Raw genomic sequence first — 19,363 nt, 5'->3', positions numbered from 1 at the left:
AGCTGGGCTGGCTCCTCCCCTCAGTTTCGGTTTCATTTACGATCTCAGCAGAGCTCAGTAGCAGGCACCCGGGCTAAGCCAAGCAGGGCTGCCTTTGGCAGGTGGTAAGGTAAGGCTGGGCAGAGGTCAGGTCTGTCTTACTCCTGCCTCCCCTGGCCAGATCCATTCCACTTCCTTCAAGCAGAGTGCAGTCGGGCAAAGGGAGGGGTCTGCACCAGACTGGGTTGCTGGAAGCAGGTAAGGGGCAGATCTGGGGGGAGGTCAGGCCTAGGAGGGGGTCAGGAGGGCCAGGGGTCTGAGTCACCTGCCATTCTCAGAATGGAGCTTCGACCCTACCAGTGGGAAGTGATCGCGCCTGCCCTGGAGGGCAGGAATATCATCATATGGCTGCCCACGGGTGCTGGGAAGACCCGGGCAGCGGCTTATGTGGCCAAAAGGCATCTCGAGACTGTAAACGGAGCCAAGGTGGTTGTATTGGTCAACAGGGTAAGTAGCCCACCCTCCCCTCAGTGGGTTCTCGGCTTCTTGGGTACCTCTCAAGACCCTCCAGAACAGAGATGCTGTGGCTATCTCTAAACTCACCTTTTCACCCATCCCTCTCATTGCCTCCTCCCCATCCCTTTGACCCAGATCCAGCTTCCTCTCCCCATCTCATCTGCACCCCCAGGTACACCTAGTGACCCAGCATCGTGAAGAGTTCAGCCGCATGCTGGATGGGCGCTGGGCCATTACAACACTAAGTGGGGATATGGGGCCACGACCCGGCTTTGGCCACTTGGCCCGTAGGAATGACCTGCTCATCTGCACAGCCGAGCTGCTGCAGATGGCACTGACCAGCTCCGAGGAGGAGGAGCATGTGGAGCTCAATGGTGAGGGCTGTGGGCACCTGAGGCACCCCTGCCTGCCAAACCCAGGACCCCTCTTCTAGTAAAGATGTTGGGAGATTTTGTGGGAGTGAGAGCTTCCCTATTCTCCAAACCACAGCACACACCCTAGTAAGAAAAAGACCTGGCTACAGTGAAGGATCTGGGGCAAGACCCTTCTCCCAGCTTGAGCCTCAGTTTATTAATTTGTAAAATGGAGGTAAATCATCCCTGACTGGCCATTCTCTGGGGTCTGGCTGTACGTTGTGAAGGGAGGAAGGAATTCTCAGATGAATTGTGGCAATCACATGAGATAAAACTTTTGGGAGGAAGGGCTTTGCAAATACAGGTTTTCACAGCCTTCCCCATGTGCCCTCAGCCTTCTCTCTCCTTGTGGTGGATGAGTGTCACCACACGCACAAAGACACTGTCTACAACGTCATCCTAAGCCGGTACCTAGAGCATAAACTCAGGAGGACGCAGCCTCTGCCCCAGGTGCTGGGTCTCACAGCCTCCCCAGGCACTGGCAAGGCCACCAAGCTTGATGGAGCCATTGACCACATCCTGCAGGTCAGCTTGGCCCCTCTGACCTTCCCCCCACCTGACCCACCAGAGACCTCCCTGGCCTACCCTACCCCATGCCCACCAGTCCTAGCCTGGCTCACCCAGGCAGGAGGATCTGGACCCCTCCTCACCTAAGTTCCAGCCTACAAAGACTCGGTGCACTTAGAATAAATACCCACTCTCCTCTGGCTTACCAAGTTCTGTGTGACCTAGCTCCTGCTTCAGTCTCCAGCCTCACTTCCTCCCCTCCCCCCCCACTCCTGCTATGCTGGCCTCTCTGTAGCTTGAGCATGTCAGGCTTGCTCCCATCTCAGGACCCTTGCACTTGCCATTCCTTCTTCCCTGAATACCTTCCCCCTGTACTTTACCAGCCTGGCTCCTTCTTGTCATTCAAGGAACAACTTAAATGTCACACCTTCAAAGCCTTCCCTTATCACCCCCACTGTACTCTGTCATATTCAATTTTATTATCGTCAGAGCTTGTTAACGCTATCTGAAATTCTCTCATTTGTTATTCTTTACTAGCTTATCATCTGCCTCCCCATTCCCAATGTTCTGTCTCCCCAGTACCTAGTATAGCACTGAGCACAGAGGGCGAGCAATAAAAATTTATTGAATAAATGAATCCCCACTGCCAATGGCCCTGCCTCTGCTGGGACTCATCCTGCCCCAAAGCTCTGCCCATGGTCCCCCACAGGACCCCATTCCAGTGAACCCCTCTCTGTTGCCCCAGCTATGTGCCAACCTGGACACATGGCGCATCATGTCACCCCAGACCTACCGCTCCCAGCTGCAGGAGCACAACCACCGGCCCTGCAAACAGTATGACCTCTGTCACAAGCGCAGCCAGGTATGTGGAGGGAGGGGCATGGGGTGGAGGTGGGGTCTGGAGTGAAATTAGGGCACCTGGGGTTAACTTGACTCCACTTTCACAAGCTCTGTGACTTCAGTTTGCTTGCTTATGTCTCAGAGCCTCCATTTCTTCTTTCTGTGAAATGGGGCAGATTCTGCCATTTGGTTTCACTCAGATGCCACCACCGTGGACATCTGTCAAAACCCTGGGCACCCAGTAGAGAGCTTTGCAAACCATCAAGCTGGGGCACTTTGTGCTGAGGCTGTCCCATCTCTCTCCTTTGGTGTGGGCACTGTCTGGTGTCTGCTATGACTAGGACTAGGCATCACTGTGCTCAGGCCAGAGGTCAAGGGCACATATGGGGTGGAGACAGAACAGGAGTCACGTGCAGGAACCTGACCCCTGCCTCCAGCCAGGACTCTGTTACACTACAGCTGTATAGGAATTTCCTCACCCCTCAGTCGTCTCGTCTAGGACCCGTTTGGGGACATGCTGAAGAAGCTCATGGAACAAGTGCACGACCGCCTGGACATGCCTGAGTTGAGCCAGGACTTCGGGACGCAGACGTATGAGCAGCAGGTGGTGGAGCTGAGCAAGACTGGTGAGAAGAGCGATGGAGGAGGGCCTGGCGACGGGGCAATCCAGGACCGGGCCTTCCCCGGGCGGAGCCTTCAGGGGGTGGAGCTAAGCCTTTGGGGGTGGAGTCTAGGTGAGAATGGACCCTGGGGCGTGACTGCTCAGGCACTGCTCTCTGCGGTCCGCAGCGGCCGAAGCCGGGCTCCTGCAGCGGCGGGTGTACGCGCTTCACCTGCGACGCTACAACGACGCGCTGCTCATCCACGACACGGTCCGCGCTGTGGACGCCCTGGCCACTCTGCGGGACTTCTACCTCAAGGAGCGTGCCACCAAGACCCAGGTCCTGTATGCTGAGCGCTGGCTGCTGGCACTTTTCAATGGTAAGGCTCCAAGGGGCGGAGGGGGTCAGAACTGGACTAGAGGGCAGAGGCCAGCCAGGCCCAGGCGCTACCCAGCTGTGAAGGTGCCAGCAAGAGTCCTGGGGCCCTTTTTTTCTAACCAAAAGTCAGGGCTGTGGATATGACAAAAGATATATGCCCACATTTGTGAGGGTTTGCGTAGATGTAAACACTATTTTACATTATTGACAAATATTTTTGAAAACCATTTAAGTGGGACTGAAAGTCTAGGAACTAGAAAATGAGGTGGTCAGAGGGTGAAATTTAAGGCTAGCGGCCTCAGCACAGGCTAAGGGGCAAGGATGTTTCTTTTTTTTTTTTAATCCTCACCCGAGGACATTTTTCCATTTTTTGTTCAGATAGAGCGGGAGGAGAGAGAGGTAGAGAGAGAGAGAGAGAGAGAAACATCGATGTGTGGCTGCCACCCGCAGGACCAACCAGGGTCGGGGACAAACTGCATCCAAGCTACGTGCCCTTAGCGGGAACCAAACCCGGGTCTCTCTGTACCGCAGGCCGACGCTCCAACTGCTGAGCCAAACCGGCCAGGGCGCAAGGATGTGTCTGAAGAGACCTGAGGTTGAGTCAGTCCTGGGTTGCAGGTCAACCATGAAAAGGTCAAGGGTCATCCTGGTAGCAGGGTTAAAGAGGGGTGTTGGATAAGGTGTGTGAGCAAAGAATTCTAGACTGTAGGCCCCTGGCATAAGGCTGTTTGGCCTTTAGGCTGGGCAGGCAGAGGGTGTCCTTACATGTGTTCTTGGTGCTGCTCAGGGGAAATTAGGCAGGAGCAGGTATCCTCAGGCCCCCTCTGGACTCCTGCAACCTTATCCCTGTGAGCCATCCACCCTCATGGCCTACCCACCTCCAGGCCTGAGTCCTGTGCCTCTGATTTTGGGCTTTTCTGGCAGACCACGAGAATGAGCTGGCCCTCTTGGCAACTCATGGCCCGGAGAACCCCAAACTGGAGGTGCTGGAACAGATCCTGCAGAAGCAGTTTGGGAGCCCTGGCAGCCCCCGGGGCATCATCTTCACCCGCACCCGCCAGAGCGCTCATTCCCTCCTGCTCTGGCTCCAGCAGCAGCCTGGTCTGCAGACAGTGGACATTAGGGCTCAGCTGCTGATCGGGGCTGGGAACAACAGCCAGAGCCACCATATGACCCAGGTGTGGGCTTTGGGGAAAGGAGCTGAGGCTGGGGAGTTCTCTAGGGGAGAAGAGAAGGGGAGAGAGTCTTCAGCACAGAGGGATGGGGGGACTGATTATCCCCAGGCAGAGAACAGAGCTGAGGACAGAGATGGACTCTGAGATCCCCAGGGCTGAAGGTTCCCCCAGTCTGAGGATCTCTGGGGGCAGAGAGGCAGAACTTGGGGTCTGTAAGAAAAGAAGTGAGTGATGTCCTCAGGACAGAGGGTAGAGGTCTGGGGTCCCTTGCAGAAGAACAGGTCCTGAGAGCTCCTAGAATACAGGGCAGGGACCCTTAGGAGGCCCTAGGGGAGAGAGGGGTTAGATATTCACCTGGGAAAATGGGCAAGATCCTGGGGGTACTTGGAGATAGAGGTGGAGACTCAGGGTCCCTCAGAAAAGGGGCCAAGATTTTGAGTGAAAGGGCTGAACCAGGAGAGACTGAGCTGCAGAGGGTAGGCCTGAAGCCACCTCCTATACCATCCTCATTCTCCTCCCCCAACCACAGAGGGACCAGCAAGAAGTGATCCGCAAATTCCGGGATGGTACCCTGAACCTCCTGGTGGCCACAAGCGTGGCAGAAGAGGGACTGGACATCCCCCAGTGCAATGTGGTTGTACGCTATGGGCTCCTGACCAACGAGATCTCCATGGTCCAGGTGCCCAAACCACCCCCCTCAACAGTCCTCAAAGGATCTTGTGTGGGAACCTGGCTCCACTCAGACCCCTCTCTTATCTCCCTCCCCAGGCAAGGGGTCGTGCCCGGGCCAATGAGAGTGTGTACTCATTCGTGGCAACCCAAGGGAGTCGGGAGTTGCGGCGGGAGCAGACCAATGAGGCACTAGAGGTTCTGATGGAACAGGCAGTGGCTGCTGTGCAGCAGATGGACCAGGCTGAGTACCAGGCCAAGGTCTGTGGACAGCCTGTGCGCCCGTGGGGAGGGGGCTGTGGACATTCTCCATGCAAGGTCTCTGATGCAAACACGCACACATCCCTGTTCCCCCTTTCTCTGGGGATAACTTGGCCCACCTGGTGAAGGTCTGAATCCAGGGAAGGGAGGCCAGGCATGGGGTTGCCAGGAAGACAATGGTTATTTCTCCAAAATGCCTTGGGAACAGTCCTTGTCCCGGGCTTTTAATTTATCTTCATCACCAAATACTTTGTGTGTCTATGAGAGCCGCTTTATAGCCCTTCTGGAACCAAGTAGAGTGGAAACAAACAAAGATATGTACAAAATAAGCCTAGGACCAGGACTTCAGTCAGTCCCCTCAGGTAGTCACCATTGTCCAGCCTTGTGCAAGATGGTCCCTGTTGTCTCCTGTTGTCCCATTGTAATTATTATTATTACTTTTTAATCCTCACCCGAGGGTATTTTTACATTTATCTTCAGACAGAGAGGGAGGGAGAGAGGGAGGAAGAGAAAGAGAAAACACCAAAGTGAGAGGGACACATCGGCTGCCTCCCGCACAACCCCACCAGGGGCTGGGGACGAACCACAACCGAGGCATGTGCCCATAGCAGGAATCAAACCCGGGTCTTATTGGTCCACGGGCTGATGCTCTAACTGCTGAGCCAAACTGGCCAGGGCCCATTGTAATTATTGATGGTACCCCATGTTAGATTCAAAGAAGCAACTTTGCATGAAATCCTCCAAAGTGGGGGCAGAGATTCAGTGAGAAAGCTGTCTTTCAACCCAGTATTCTTTTTCTCCACCTAGCTGCTTTTGAAAGCTCCAGGGACGGTTGAGTAGTCTCTCTGTGCACTAATGATCAATCTGAGGTCTTTGGGAGCCCTGTGTCCCCTAGGAGCATTCCTGGGCTCGGGTCTCTTGGGCCCCAGACATGCCTGGTGTCCCCTCCCACCCCAGATCCGGGATCTGCAGCAGGAAGCTGTGGTCGGTCGGATGGTCCAGGCGGCCCAGCGGGAGCGTCATCAGCAGCAGTTCCTGGCGGAGCACGTGCAGCTCCTCTGTATCAATTGCATGGTGGCCGTGGGCCATGGCAGCGACCTGCGGAAGGTGGAGGGCACTCACCACATCAACGTGAATCCCAACTTCTCGTGAGACCTGTGAAAGGGGCTGTCTGGATGAGAGGAAGGGGAGGGTGCATTAAGAGTTTGGGAGGTTAAAGAGCATTTTATCAAGTACCGAGTTAGCATTTTCACAGTAGTCTGGTTAGACAAGTTTTTATCACCACCCCATCTCACAGGTGAGGAAATAGAGGCTCAGAGAGGCTTAGTGACTTGCCCAGGCTCCCACAGCCACTATGTGGTTGAGCAAGAGCTGGCATTCAGGATGCCAAATGCTGAGGGGCCACAAAATGGCCCCCTGGTCCTGCCATATTCTGAAGACATCAAGAGGGGCTGGTTGTCCCTGTGCCATTCCCTCATCCTCTGCCCCCTAACGAGTAGCCTTCCCCTATGCTCCATTCACTTATTTATTAAGTAAATATTCATTAGGTGCCTGTGTGCCAGGCCACTGTGCCAATGGTCTTCACATATCTTTTCTCATTTGAGGTGGTAGCAACTAGGTCTTGGTGGAAGGATTGGGTTTGACTGAGAAGATGAGGACAGACAGGGATGATAGGATGGGAGTGATGTTAGTTGACTTGATTGGAAGAGATTGCGAAGGATGAGATTCTGAAGGAAGGCAGACTAGGCTATAGAGGATCTTGAAGGTCAGACCTGAAAGTTGAGCCTTTATCCTATAGGCAGTGAGGAGTCTTGAATGGATTTTGAGCATGGGAATGTCAGAGTCAGATTTGCATTTTTAGAAGATCACTCTGGCAGTTGGCGGAAGGATAGTGGGGTGGGAGTAGGGATGGAATGGGGTGGGAGGATGAGGCAGGGAGATCCATTGGGAGACTGTTAGATCGTCCAGGTAGGTAGTGCCAAGGCCTGAACATGGGCAGAAGGGAGTGGGATGGAGGCAGCAGAGACAGAGCTTATTGAAGTCTCTGCCTCTTGACAGGCAGGAAGGCCCAAGGCCCAGGCAGAGGCTCAGCAAGTAGGGTGGCATGTGTTCTGGGGCGGGGAGTCCATGAGGGCTGTGGCCACTCCCACTTCTTTCCAGGATCTACTACAACGTCTCTGACCAGCCTGTGGTCATGGACAGAGTCTTCAAGGACTGGGTGCCTGGAGGTGTCATTAACTGCAAGAACTGTGGGGAAGTAAGTGCTGGGACCATGGCCCTCAGCTCCGGTCTTTAGAAGTCCTCATTCTGAAAAGGAGGCCCAGCCATCAGGGAGACAGCTCTGCCCAAGGAGTTCCCAGGCTGAAGAGAGTGGTCCAACCCATATTTTAGGGAGCCCACATTGGGATGAGGGAGCTAGTTCTGTATGGGATAGGAGACATAAGCCCCGCATTCAGAAACCCTAACTTGAGGAGAAAAGCCCAGTCTGAGGGTAGACACCCAGACGCCACTGTCTCTGTCCCACCTCCAGCACTGGGGTCTGCAGATGATCTACAAGTCATTGAAGCTGCCGGTGCTCAAAGTCCGCTCCATGCTGCTGCAGACACCAAAAGGACGGATCCAGGCCAAGAAGTGGTCCCGCGTGCCCTTCCTGGTGACTGACTTCAACTACGGGGAGTACTGTGCCCAGAACCTGTCAGACCTTTCCCTGTACTGACCATCTTGTTACTGCAGTACCCAGATCAGGCTGTAGGGGGCAGGAGAATCCACAGCAGCCACCATCTTCCCCGGAGTGAAGTCTGGGTACTGGTCCCTACTGCCTGAGTCACCAGCTCAGGGCCCCATGCTGACCAGCCACAGAGGAACTCCAGGTGCCCAGGCTGGCTTCAACTTGCACTGAGGAAGGAGCTGAAGGGACACAGCTCACCCCTGACCCCCTCACATCCACACGGACACTTTCCTACACACTGGATGGAGCAGGGGAGAACTGAAGCCGGAGAATGGCCACACTGTACAGCAGTGCCGCCTTATCCTTGCTTTCGCTTTTGCCATTTTTTACTCACAATTAACTGTGGTCCAAAAATATTAAATGGAAAATTCCAGAAAAAAAAAACATTTATAAGTTTTAAATTGCACACCACCATTCTGAGTATTGTGATGAAATCTCACGCCATCCTGCTTGGTCCCACATGGGACATGAATCATCCCTCTGTCCAGGGTATCCATGCTGTCTATGCTATCCGCCTGGTAGTCACTTAGCTGTCTGGGCTATCAGGTCATCTGTCAAGGTTTCACAGTGCTTGTGTTTGAATAACCCTTACAGTGGCCTAACACTATGTCACAATGTCTACGTCATCCACTTCACTTCATCTCATCATGTGGGCACTGAATCTTCTCACATCACAAGAAGGCAAGTACTGTACAATAAGATATTTTCAGAGAGACCACATGCACATAACTTATTACAGTGTATGTTATCATTGTTCTATTTTATTATTAGTTGTTAATCTCTTCCTGTGCCTAATTTATAAAGTAAACTTTATCATAGGTATGTATGCACGTATGTATGTATAAGAAAAAACATAGTATATGTAGGGTTTGGTACTGTCTGTGGTTTCAGGCATCCCTGGGGGTCTTGGAACATACCCCCCATGGATTCCGTACTAGGAATCACCACAGTTTCCCTCGGCCCTTTGACATTCATTTCTTCCCTGCAAGGCCACTTCTACTTTTTGAGGCTCCCCACAAATCAAAAATAAAGCAATGGAAAAATGATGTCGAAAATGTGTGGTATTTTAAAAACAGATTTGTTGAGGCATAATTGACAAACTGTACATATTTATAGCGTTTTCGTTGCATGTATGCTCCTTCACAATCAGTGAACATGGCCATCACCCTGAGAACTTTCCTTGTGCCCATTACAACCCCTACCTCCTCCCCTCTCCATTCACCGATCTGCTTTGTGGTATATTTTGAATGTTTAAAAAAAAATTTTTTTAACGCCCCTATTTTGGCTAACCTTATTTGGAGAAAGCATCAGAAGTCTAAATTTGAGAGCCATCGAGAATGTGAGGCCTTCCTGCCCTCTTCTCCTCATAAGAGGCTCCAACCCCAATACCCCATCTTCCCCGAACCCCCCGGGTCATCTTCTCTGGGCTGGAGTGGGAGAGACCAAGATGATTTGAGGGATAGGTAGGAAGGTGGAGAAAGTTAAAAAGGCCTAAATTTTCTGTTCTCATTTCTACAAGAAAGAAAGAAAGAAAAAGAAAGGCAAGATCTAGGTTGATTCTTCAGGGAAAGGGCTATTTCTGTAGTAAGAGGCCCAGCAGGCACGAGTCACCTTCAAGAGGAAGGGAGGGGCTAGGGCAGAGATTTCAGAGCTGGATGGCTGTCCTTCCTGCCATCTAACCGCTCTGACTACATCCTTGGTCCTGCTTCAGGATAGATGAGGAAAAAATACACTCTCCCTTCCCCAGTATCTTCTTTCTTTAGTCCACCTCTTCTCTGATTGAGAGCTAAAAGTCCAGTTCTAGGCTTTTTGGTTTTCCCCCTAAGAGAGTGTACCCTTCTTTTCCAGGGCCCCTCTTCCTTCTACTCTCCAGTGTCCCTTGGCCCTGGTTTCCGGAGTTACCCTTCTCCCTCCTGTCCCATCTCCGCCTCTTGGGGTCCCTTCTGCCCATCAGCTCCCACTTCACCTTCAGTTGCTATCGCCCCTGCCAACAACGTGCCTTTTACAGGTCAATAAAATTAGCGACAGGGGGGCGGGGGCCCAGGGGTGCTAAGCTCAATGGCCTTGAATGCGACTGGACGCACGGAGTCGGACGCCTGTCATTCCAGGGCTAAACAGTGACAGCTGAGGGACCTGAGGTGGCGCTGGAGGCAGAGGGGGGCTGTGTTGCAGGGAGAGAGACTGACCGAGGATAAAGAGGACCAGGGCACTTGTAGCCCCTCAGTGACCTGAGCCCCTGGATGGGGACCCTGACTTTAGAGGGAGCATCCTATATCACATCCACTTTACCAGGCTGGGAGAGCTTTCTTGAGCTCAGATGGAAAGGGGAACTCAGGCAAGGAGGGCTTCTGGGCTTTCATCTTCGTTGTGAGGGGTTTTTCTATGGAGCCACTGCCTCAGGGCAAGGCTGCCCGAAGGAGAGGATTTCATGAGGTTCTCAGGACCCAGGCATCTTAACTTCTCAGCCCTCAGAAAACCCAAAGCTCCAGACCTCCCTAGTGGCTCCCCCCTTCCTCCCCACCTGAATAAGCCGGTCCACCCACCGGAGGAGACTCAGGGAGGGGCCCGGCCGCGGCTCCCCTTCCCAGGCCCCGCCTCCGGCCCCGCCCCGCCCCCTCCCTGGCCGGCCCAAAGCCGCTGCGCTCGAGAGCGCAGCGAGAGCAGGTGGCCGCGCCGGGCTCCGTCTCTGCCCCGCAGGTAAGTCAGCGACGCGGTCTGGTCCATGCTGAGGATCTCGAGGGCAGAGCAGGAGAACAAGGCAGCCCCTTACACCTATCCTGCACCCTCGTCTCAAAACTGGGGGACCTCAAGGGACAGTGGGGACATCCCTATCAGCTCTGAACTCTGATGCCCGGCATCTAGAGGGTGGAACTAAACTCGGGGGAAGTTTAGCGGGTCCTGGCTGGTTATCCTCGATGCCGAGGCCGCCTCCGAAGGAAGGGGAAGGGCAGAGGTGGGCATTAGGCACACTGGAGGAGAAAAGGTTGGGGTTGGTGACTGCGGGGCTTCGTAAGGAACCTCTGACTAGCATGCCCCATGCCTCATTTAGGTGCAGCATCCTACTGGCCCCCACTTAGAGAGTGATGAAGGTGACCCAAACACCTTCTGTTCAATATGTAAATGAGGTAAGAGCCAATGCACAGCTGAGCTGGGGCCTGGGTTTACTGATGAGCTCCAGGGTACCTGCAGTACTTGTTTACATCTGGGTACCGATATGCAAGGGTGAGGGGGATGAGACAGCAGGGGTTGTCCAGATTGCCTGAGGAATCTAGAGGCCTGGGGACTGATTAGGTTTTTTTCTGTGTCCATGCCTCAGAGCCAGATTGGGGAGGTGATCATGGAAGTGGCCCTTATGGTAGACACGGGGTGAATTTGCACCCTCTGTGTTGGGATTTGGGCTGTAGGAGAGGGGTCCTGCCTCCGAGAACTTCAAGGAAGGCTTCCTGGAAGAGGAGGTCCTGAGCTGACAGCTCAGATGCGATGCTTAGAGCTCTGAGCCACAAAGGAGCGTCAGACTTTGGGCCTTGGTGCTGGGTTGGGATAGAGCAGAGGACTTCAGACTGTAGAGCAGAGGGAGGTCAGGATACGGCCATGGGTCCAGCCAGGACCCCACTGACCTTCTAGACTGTCACAAACCTACAAACAGACCAACATCCAAGCTCAGTTAGCAGGGCTTCCTGTGTCTGCTTTCCCTATTCCATTGTCTCCTCTTACCACACACTATCATTGTCAGAAAGTTCTTTCTCATATCTGACCTTCATCCCTTCTGCTTTTGTGCCAGCTTCTTGCTTCTGGGAGGCAATGTGTCATAGTGGAAACCGTGGAGGCTTTGGGGTCAGTTAGACTTGAGTTCTATCACGCTATCTACTGTGTGACCTGGGCAGGTTATTTAACTTCTTTGAGTTCACTTCCCCACCTGTAAAATGGGGATAATAATAGAATCCACCTCATAGGGTGGCTGCAAGGATTAAGTGAGAATATGCCTGTAGAGCGCTTAGCACGGTGCCTGGCGTCTGGTGAGGGCTCAACAAGTATAAGTGTCCCCTGTGTGCAGGACAGCAAAGCTGATCTGCAGGGGGTGGGGGTGGAGGTTGAAAGTTTTTTTTTAACTTGGCCAGAGAGAGCAATGCCCTTCACCACCATCTTTCCATCAGCCCTCATCCCCTGCTGGCCCCTGGATCTCTGCTGGACCTGTCTGGGCTGACCAGGGCCCCTCACCTCCTCATCTCTTAATCACCCTCTCTAGAGTGAGGAGAGGGACCCCCGCAGGGCAGGGACCAGTGGCAGCAGGAGCCCTCTTGGGGCTGTGCCTCAGGGGAACACACTGGCTTAGACACCTGACCAAAAAAATGCTCCTTTGTCATCACCTCCCTGGCCTCCCCACCTCCAGAAATCTACAAGTTGGGATCAAGCTGCACTTCTTCTATGAAGATTAATAATATAAGTTACTGAAAGTCCTGCTTGGTGATCATTCAAGCAGCCCTCCAATGGAATGACAGCTTCAGTCCTTGGCCCGAGGTCTGGAGGCTGCTGGGGAGGCTGGGTCCAGTAAGCACCACTAACCCTAGGCAAGGGAGGGGGTGCCTGTGCCCTAACTGGGCACTTCTCCGGCCCACCCTCCCTGTGGGGCGAGCAATCAGCAGGGCCGAGGGGAAGAACTTGTTCATCCCCTTCAAGACCACATTCCTCATACCCCTGCCTGGATGCTCAGCTTGCTCCCAGCCCATGCAAGTCTCTCCCCTGGGCCTGTTCTCCTCAGGGCAGGTTATGCCACTATGTGCGCCACACACCTGAGGGAGGACTGGGGACAGCTAAGGGACAGCAGTTTGCAGAGCGTGAAGATGGAAGTAGGATGTGAGGCTGGGTGTCCCCAGATGTGCACGTGAGTCCTTTGTAGAGCAGAAGGAGCTGGAGGTAGGAAGGGGAGTGACGGGGGGAGTTGTGGGGGGGTTAGCCAGGAAGGTGGAACTCTCTCCCTCTGAGCATTGTCCGCCTGCAAAACTCCCCGGCGTCAGAGAACTCTGCACTGGAACCTGGTTTTCCAGGTTGTTATGGAAATCTATTTTAATGGACAGTTTGTTTGCTTGATTTATAACTTTTAAATATTTTGACATGTCTATGTGGGCCCTCATTTGTCCTCTTGCCCCAGGCCCTGCAAATGTTAGGGGTGGGCCTGGAAGTGCCTGTGACCGACACTCCCCTTTGGTGACTTCCCTTCCTGCTGGCTGCCCCCCAGTAGAGTCGAGCTCCTGTAAAACTGGGCATAGAGTACACCTTCCCTGGGCCAGGAAGGAGTTTCAAGGTAAATGAAGACTGCCAGCTGCCACCAATAAGCGGCGCCCCCTTGGGCCTCCTGACCTCATTCTCCACCCAAAATTGGGACAATTTTTTAAAAATGTCCTGTGATGCTTAAGAGAGAAAGGATGAGCAGGAGAGAGGTTGCTTATATCCTGAGTGTGGGGAGGGTGTGGGCACCCACTGGACCCAAGGAGCAAGGAGGGAGCTAAATGGGGCCACAGCAGCAGGAAGCATGGAAGTTAGACTCGGGGAAGATCAGGGCCAGACCCCACCATCCCTCCAGCTGCCCTTCTCAGAGGGAGCTGTGCCTGTGGCCAGGAAGGGGCCATGTGTCTGTAATGTGGGTCCTCCTGTACGTTTGCGTCTTGAGCTTTGGATGGGGAGGAGTGGAGGGGCAAGCTGGCCAGGTGGTGGGAGTCATTCCTGGCAGGAATGAGTGACATGTTGGACTCAACTGTAGTTGAGTGCCCTGTGGCACTAGGACACACTGTGTTCAGAAGAGAGAGACACGCGGCCTTTTTATGGCCGTCTCTGACTCACTCCGTTCCAACTGGACTATTTGAAGAGCATACCTGCCACCTTGGCCTCATTAGTGCTCTGAAGTGCTTACCGGAACTGGACACACGCACATTCAAACATGCACTCACACACATACACTCGCACACTCGCACTCAGACACGCACCCACCCCCGCACTCGTGTGCTGCACTAACTCAGATGCTGCTGTTTACGGCTGCACACCCCGAGGCTCCGCTTCAGGTGCAATCTTGGGAATGGGCGCTCCTGCAGACCCGCCCCGCACGTTCACTTTGCAGACCCCTGATCCTTTACCACAGTCACAGTCTCAGTCAGTGTCCCCCACTGGTGACATTTTATTCACCTCGGGTGACCTGCCAGCTCCAGTGGCCCGGGGCCAGATGCCTGCAGTGGTTCAGTGTTGGGGACAGAAGGCAGCAGCACGGCCCTCCTGGGACTCCCTGCAAACCCCACCGGGCTCCATGTTTGGCACTTCTGCTCCCCCAAGTCTCGCAGAGGGTGTCTCCAGGTCCTGAATCTCTCTCGTCCCTCTGTCCCTGTGTAGTTCTGTGAGCTGCTCTGCCTCGGCCCTGCCTCCTACCCATCCTTCCCCGCGCCTATGTCTGTCATTTCTGTTTGTCTCTCCTCTGAGCCTCTCTCTTTCCGTGTGTCTTTCTGTCTTTCTCTTCTTCTCTGTATGTGTGTGTGTGTGTCTGTCTCTCTGATTTTCTGTGTGTTTCTGCCCTTCTGTCTGACACATACACACATGTCCTCACTCTCTCCTATCTCTCAGCTCTGTCGCTGACTGTGTGGCATCTCTCTAGCCTGTTTTTCTGTGTCTCTGTTTCTGTCCTTGCCTCTCTCCACCTCTGCTTCTGAGTCTGGGTGTGTGTGTCTCCATTCTCTCCCTGTCTTACTACCGCGAGGTGTCCCAGGGATGCAGGGCAGCCAAGCCTCTCTGAGTGTAGAAGAAGGGGCAAAGCACCCAGGGGCGGGGGGCTACCATCACTTCTGGGCCCCTCTAGTGCCAGGCGAGAGTCGAGAAGATGTCAGGCTCTGGAGAGGACAGATGTTGGCCCATCTCCCCAGCTCCTCTGCTGAGAACTTGAGATCTTGGGGGCTCTGGCTTCAGACCCTGAAATGTTGTTCAACAGCAAGGCCCGGGGTTTGTGCCTAGGAGCAGGCTGGGGCTTTGGGTAACAGGGGAGAGTACCCCTGGCTGTCCGGTTGATCTGATTGACGGTGAGCTCAGAGAAGGGTGTCGGGAACTTGGAGTCCCCCTCAGAAGAGGTGTTGACCAGAGTGGGGCTGAATTGACACTTTTCTTTTCCTTGAAGCAGCCAAGCTCAACGCACCCACCCCAGGCCCCAGCTTCCTGCTCCAAACCACCACCGTGCTCCCCACCCTGTTCCAAACATTTCCGCCAACTGCCCCTGGGCCGTGGGGCCTGTGCAAACAGCCTCCTGCCCTCTCCCGGGCCTCCCCGCCGCCACAGGCCTCTCCTCGCCGCCATGGCTTCTCGCACAGGAGCGGCTGTGTTGGCTGTTTATTTGACTAAGGTTTCCTTGGGTGGGGTGAAGATCAACTCCAGTGATTCTTCTCCCCACTTCAGATGCCCAGGCAGGAGGCCAGGCCAGACGCGGCCACGCTCCCGCTGCCCTCCCCGCCCTCCCCAGGCCCCCACGTGTCTCTCCTACATCCCCAAGCCCAGACTCCTCTGCCCTCCCGATCTCAGTTCCTGCATCTGGTGCCAGCCAGCCCCTCCCACTGGACAAGCAAGACAGGGAGGTCCGAGGCACCTCCCTGCACCCCCTGCCTGGTCCCTGGCCGGGGAGAGGGAATATGCCCAGGGAAGGTGCTGAGAACCGGAACGCGTAGGTTCTCTGGGGGATCCCAAAGAGGAACACATGGGGTGTGGTCTTCAGAATGTGGGAGAAGTCTGTCCACCTCTCATAGTGAGACTTCAGCAGAGAAATAGTTCCCTTCTGAGTTTGGGGCTCTTCCCAGGATCCATCCCAGAATGATCTCCCTGGGACCCCAAGGGTTCTTCCATCCCTGGATTTTGTATGGTGCTATACTGTATACAGAACTGCCTCCTCCCACCCTGTGAGCCCTGGGAAAGGTAACAAAATCCCCATTCGGGCAGAGTCTGGACTCGAACCCAGGTCTCCTCACTCCCCATAGCCAGGCCTCCTCCCTGGACCGAGCTGGCTGCTTCTTGGACAAAATGAACCCCAGGCTGCAGCCATTTCCTGGCTCTCCCTGCAGCTCCCCCTTACCCATGTCTCCTCCATCCTCATGGGCCTACAAAGGAGATGCCTGTCCCCACTTGTGTTTCTGGCTGGGAAGGAAGTGTAGGAACAGGTACATTCTGTGACCTCATTCTGAGATCTGCTGTCCTAATTAGCAGCTTCCTGAGGGGAGAGGGACACGAGAAGCTTTTAGAGATGGTTTCAACCATTTGGGTACTAATTGGGAACGAGACTGTCCCTAGGTTGAGGCTGGGGACAGCTATTCCCAGGCTGCAGCATGAGATGTGGGGGTGGAGAGGCCAAAGAGGGGATCAGGAAGTTTCCCCAAATAGCCTGGCCAGTAGCCAAATATGGGAGCCAGGCCCAGGTGGGGAGGCAGCCCAGCTGGGGGGGCAGCTGGCCAGTTGGCACATGGGCCTGGACCTTGGGAAGCTGGGCAAGGGGCAGAAATGAAGTGGGACTGGTATTGTCTCCTCTTTTCTCTTCTGCAGAAATGGGCTTCTCTGGAACATGGTGTCATGAGTAAGGGGGAGATAGAGGTAGAGGAACGTGTCTATACTGTGTCCTTTTTCTCACTCAGGGGCCCTTGTAAGCTCCAACTCATTCTCCTGCCCCTCATCCTGATGTATTTATTCATTCAACAAAATTTTATTGAGCACCTACTATGTGGTATACTTGCTAGGCCCTGCCCTGGGAATCCAAGGAGGGATAAGACAGGGTGGATAAGAAGGAATACAAGGAGGCAGGAAGGAGATCTACCTTAAGGAGGACAATGAGGGAAGGCCTCTCCCGGAGACGGTGTTTCAGCGTGGGCTCTGAGAAGGGGAGCTGGGAGCCAGGGAAAAGGAGTGCTCCAGGCAGAGAACAGTTTCGGAGGATGCTCCAGGGAGAAAGAGCAGCGTGCGTAAGCCAGGGCGTGGCACAAAAACACACCGGGGGGCACAGGGTATTTCGACCTGGACATTTTGACCCCAAGGATGTTTTGAATGCAAACATTTTAAACCAAAACATACCAACACTGCAGACTTTTTTAGAATGTGTTTTCCGAGGGCCGGTGGGGAAGGAGGATAAATGGTGATGGAAGGAGACTTGACTTGGGGTGGTGAACACACAGTACAGTGTACAGGTGATGTGTGGTGGAATTGTGCACCTGAAACCTGTCTACTTCTGTTAACCAGTGTCACCCCAATAAATCCAATAAAGGAAGGGGGGAAGGAAAGTGTTTTCCAGTTTGAAAGCTATTCATTTAACTTAATTCCTTGATCAGATTTCCCAATTTTTTTCCTCTATGGTGCAGTTAAACAATTTCCTTTTTTTTTAAAATTCCATTTTAATGTTACTGAAATTATTTTTACCGACATCAGTTCTGTATACATTTTGCTGCCAAAATTTAATTCATTGTTCAATTTGGTATTATCAAAGGTTCCTGAGCCTGGCCTCTGTTGCAACTGACTGGGTCAATGCTCCAGTCTTGTAAAGTTTACATCGTAAAAAGATTTGTGGTCAAAATCGAATTCTTCTGTTCATGTTAGTCAATAAGGAATTGTCTTGTATCCAGTTCTAGCCATCATCAGTGTGACTTCTACCAGAAATATCCTTAGGAGGAGAGTTGTATTTATATCTCAGTTAATCTGGGGGAGGGGTGTGGTAGAAGGGCAGGTGGGACAGATTAAGGCTGGGGTAGGATTCTCTTAAAGCAAAGAAGCCTTTCCAGGTTTTAGGCAGGAGAGTGACATGTTTGGATCCTCCCCCTTTTTTCTTTTTATTGATTTTTAGAGAAAGAGGAAGGGAGCGGGAAAGAGAAATAGAAACATCAATGAGCGAGAACATCGACTGGCCGCCTCCTGCATGCCTCACACTGGGGATCGGGCCCACAACCTGGGCATGTGCCCTGACCGGGAATCGAACTGGCGACCTCTTGGTGCATGGGTTGATGCTCAACCACTGAGCCACACTGGCTGGGCTGGATTTGCCTTTTTAAAAGGCTCCTCTGGCCATGTGCAGAATGGACTGGGAGGGCAGGAAAGGGAGAAGTGGAGGCAGGGAGGCCAGTCAGGAGGCTGTTATGCCGTCCAGGTGGTAAAGAGAAGTGAATGGATTGAAGAAAGCTTAGGGAGGTAGGAAGGGCAGGGTAATTCCTGTCCCACTCCCCAGGAGCTCAGCACGGCCCTCCTCAGGTGCCTCAGTGTCGTTCCCACACCCTCAGCTCCTGCTCCTCCCTCCCCCAAGGCCCCAGACACCTCAGAGTCTGGCCCCTGGAGTCTGCACAGGGTGGAGACTAAGAGCTGGGATATTTTCCTTGGGGCTCCCTCCCAGTCTGTCTCCTGACTGAATGAGGCCAAGGGTCAGGGATGCCCTGCCGAGGGTGGGTGGGGGTGGCCCCTGCATCTGCCCACCCAGAGCATGCGGCTGGAGCAGTCAGGACGGCCGCAGAGCTGGCAGTGAAACAGACCCCGACACAGGGCGCTTGTCCGGCCCCTGGCTCCAAGCTCAGGGAGTGGCCCTGGGCAGGGGTACAAAGAGGCCTCTGTCAATGCGTGCAGGGCACAGAGCCCACCTGGGCCGGGCCAGGCGCCTGAGGAGTGCGGGAGGTGAGCCTGGGGGTACTTGAAGAGGGAAGGCTTGAAGTGACACATCCCTGAGATTGGGGTGTCAGCTGGAGCAAGTCACTTCCTCTCCTTGAGACTCAGTTTCCTCACCTGTAAATGGAATCTTGATCCCAGCCGGAGTGTCATCAGGACCCCTGGGCTGACTGACTAAAAGCCTCGCCTTCCTAGGATCATATATTTTTAAACATCATTTAACAAACACATAGTGATTACCTTGTGCCTGTTTGCCAAACACTTTCCAATTATTGATTAATTTAATCCCTCTAATGACCCTCTAAGAGAGGTACTATTTATCCTTATTTTACAGATGGGAAAACTGAGGCATGGAGGTGGCCAACGTCACACAGGAAGTGGCAGAGGTAGGATTTGAACCCGGGCAGTATGGGTACACTATGGTGCTTCCAGCAAGGAAGGGGTGGGCGAACCTTAAGCTAGGCACCTGAAGCGGGGACTTGATTCTTCAGCGGGACCGGAGGGGGTGCTGGAGAGCCTCTGCCTGGGGAGTACAGTATAACTTCCAGGTCTCTCGTCCCAGGGCTTGGCCTCCAGCGCAGTGGGAGAGAGAAGTCAGACCCCAGGAGAGGAGTCCAGGGACCAGAGGCCAAGGGCAGGAGAAGGGGG

At 53.9% G+C, this 19,363-nt stretch overlaps 2 protein-coding genes across 4 annotated transcripts in view; both read left to right on the top strand.

The window, feature by feature from the left end:
* Positions 1–56: 56 nt before the first annotated feature.
* DHX58 (DExH-box helicase 58) lies at positions 57–9,109 on the top strand. Its single transcript, XM_036269925.1, has 13 exons — positions 57–237; positions 318–486; positions 668–869; positions 1,243–1,433; positions 2,161–2,277; positions 2,755–2,881; positions 3,045–3,236; positions 4,160–4,413; positions 4,940–5,089; positions 5,179–5,340; positions 6,298–6,488; positions 7,501–7,597; positions 7,871–9,109. The coding sequence occupies exons 2-13, from the start codon at positions 319–321 to the stop codon at positions 8,054–8,056; spliced, it is 2,037 nt and encodes a 678-aa protein (XP_036125818.1). The 5' UTR covers positions 57–237; position 318; the 3' UTR covers positions 8,057–9,109.
* A 9,949-nt stretch (positions 9,110–19,058) lies between these two features.
* The window catches only part of ZNF385C (zinc finger protein 385C), a 44,011-nt gene continuing 43,706 nt past the window's right edge, over positions 19,059–19,363 (top strand). For all 3 annotated transcript variants that reach the window (XM_036269080.1, XM_036269081.1, XM_036269078.1), the window contains exon 1: positions 19,059–19,101. The gene's annotated coding sequence lies outside the window, so the exon portion shown is untranslated. The remainder of the gene's footprint in view (positions 19,102–19,363) is intronic.

Source organism: Molossus molossus, unplaced genomic scaffold, assembly GCF_014108415.1.
Source record: "Molossus molossus isolate mMolMol1 unplaced genomic scaffold, mMolMol1.p scaffold_m16_p_19, whole genome shotgun sequence".
NCBI lineage: Eukaryota > Metazoa > Chordata > Mammalia > Chiroptera > Molossidae > Molossus > Molossus molossus.
The sequence above is the reverse complement of the archived record's forward strand: the minus strand, read 5'-3'. Positions and strand labels throughout refer to the sequence as shown.

Excerpts from the sequence above, each read along its gene's own strand:
- DHX58 (XM_036269925.1), top strand. The coding sequence starts at position 319 with ATGGAGCTTCGACCCTACCAGTGGGAAGTGATCGCGCCTGCCCTGGAG. Across the intron at positions 870-1,242 it reads GGAGCATGTGGAGCTCAATG|CCTTCTCTCTCCTTGTGGTG; the intron begins GTGAGGGCTGTG and ends ATGTGCCCTCAG. Across the intron at positions 1,434-2,160 it reads CCATTGACCACATCCTGCAG|CTATGTGCCAACCTGGACAC; the intron begins GTCAGCTTGGCC and ends CTGTTGCCCCAG.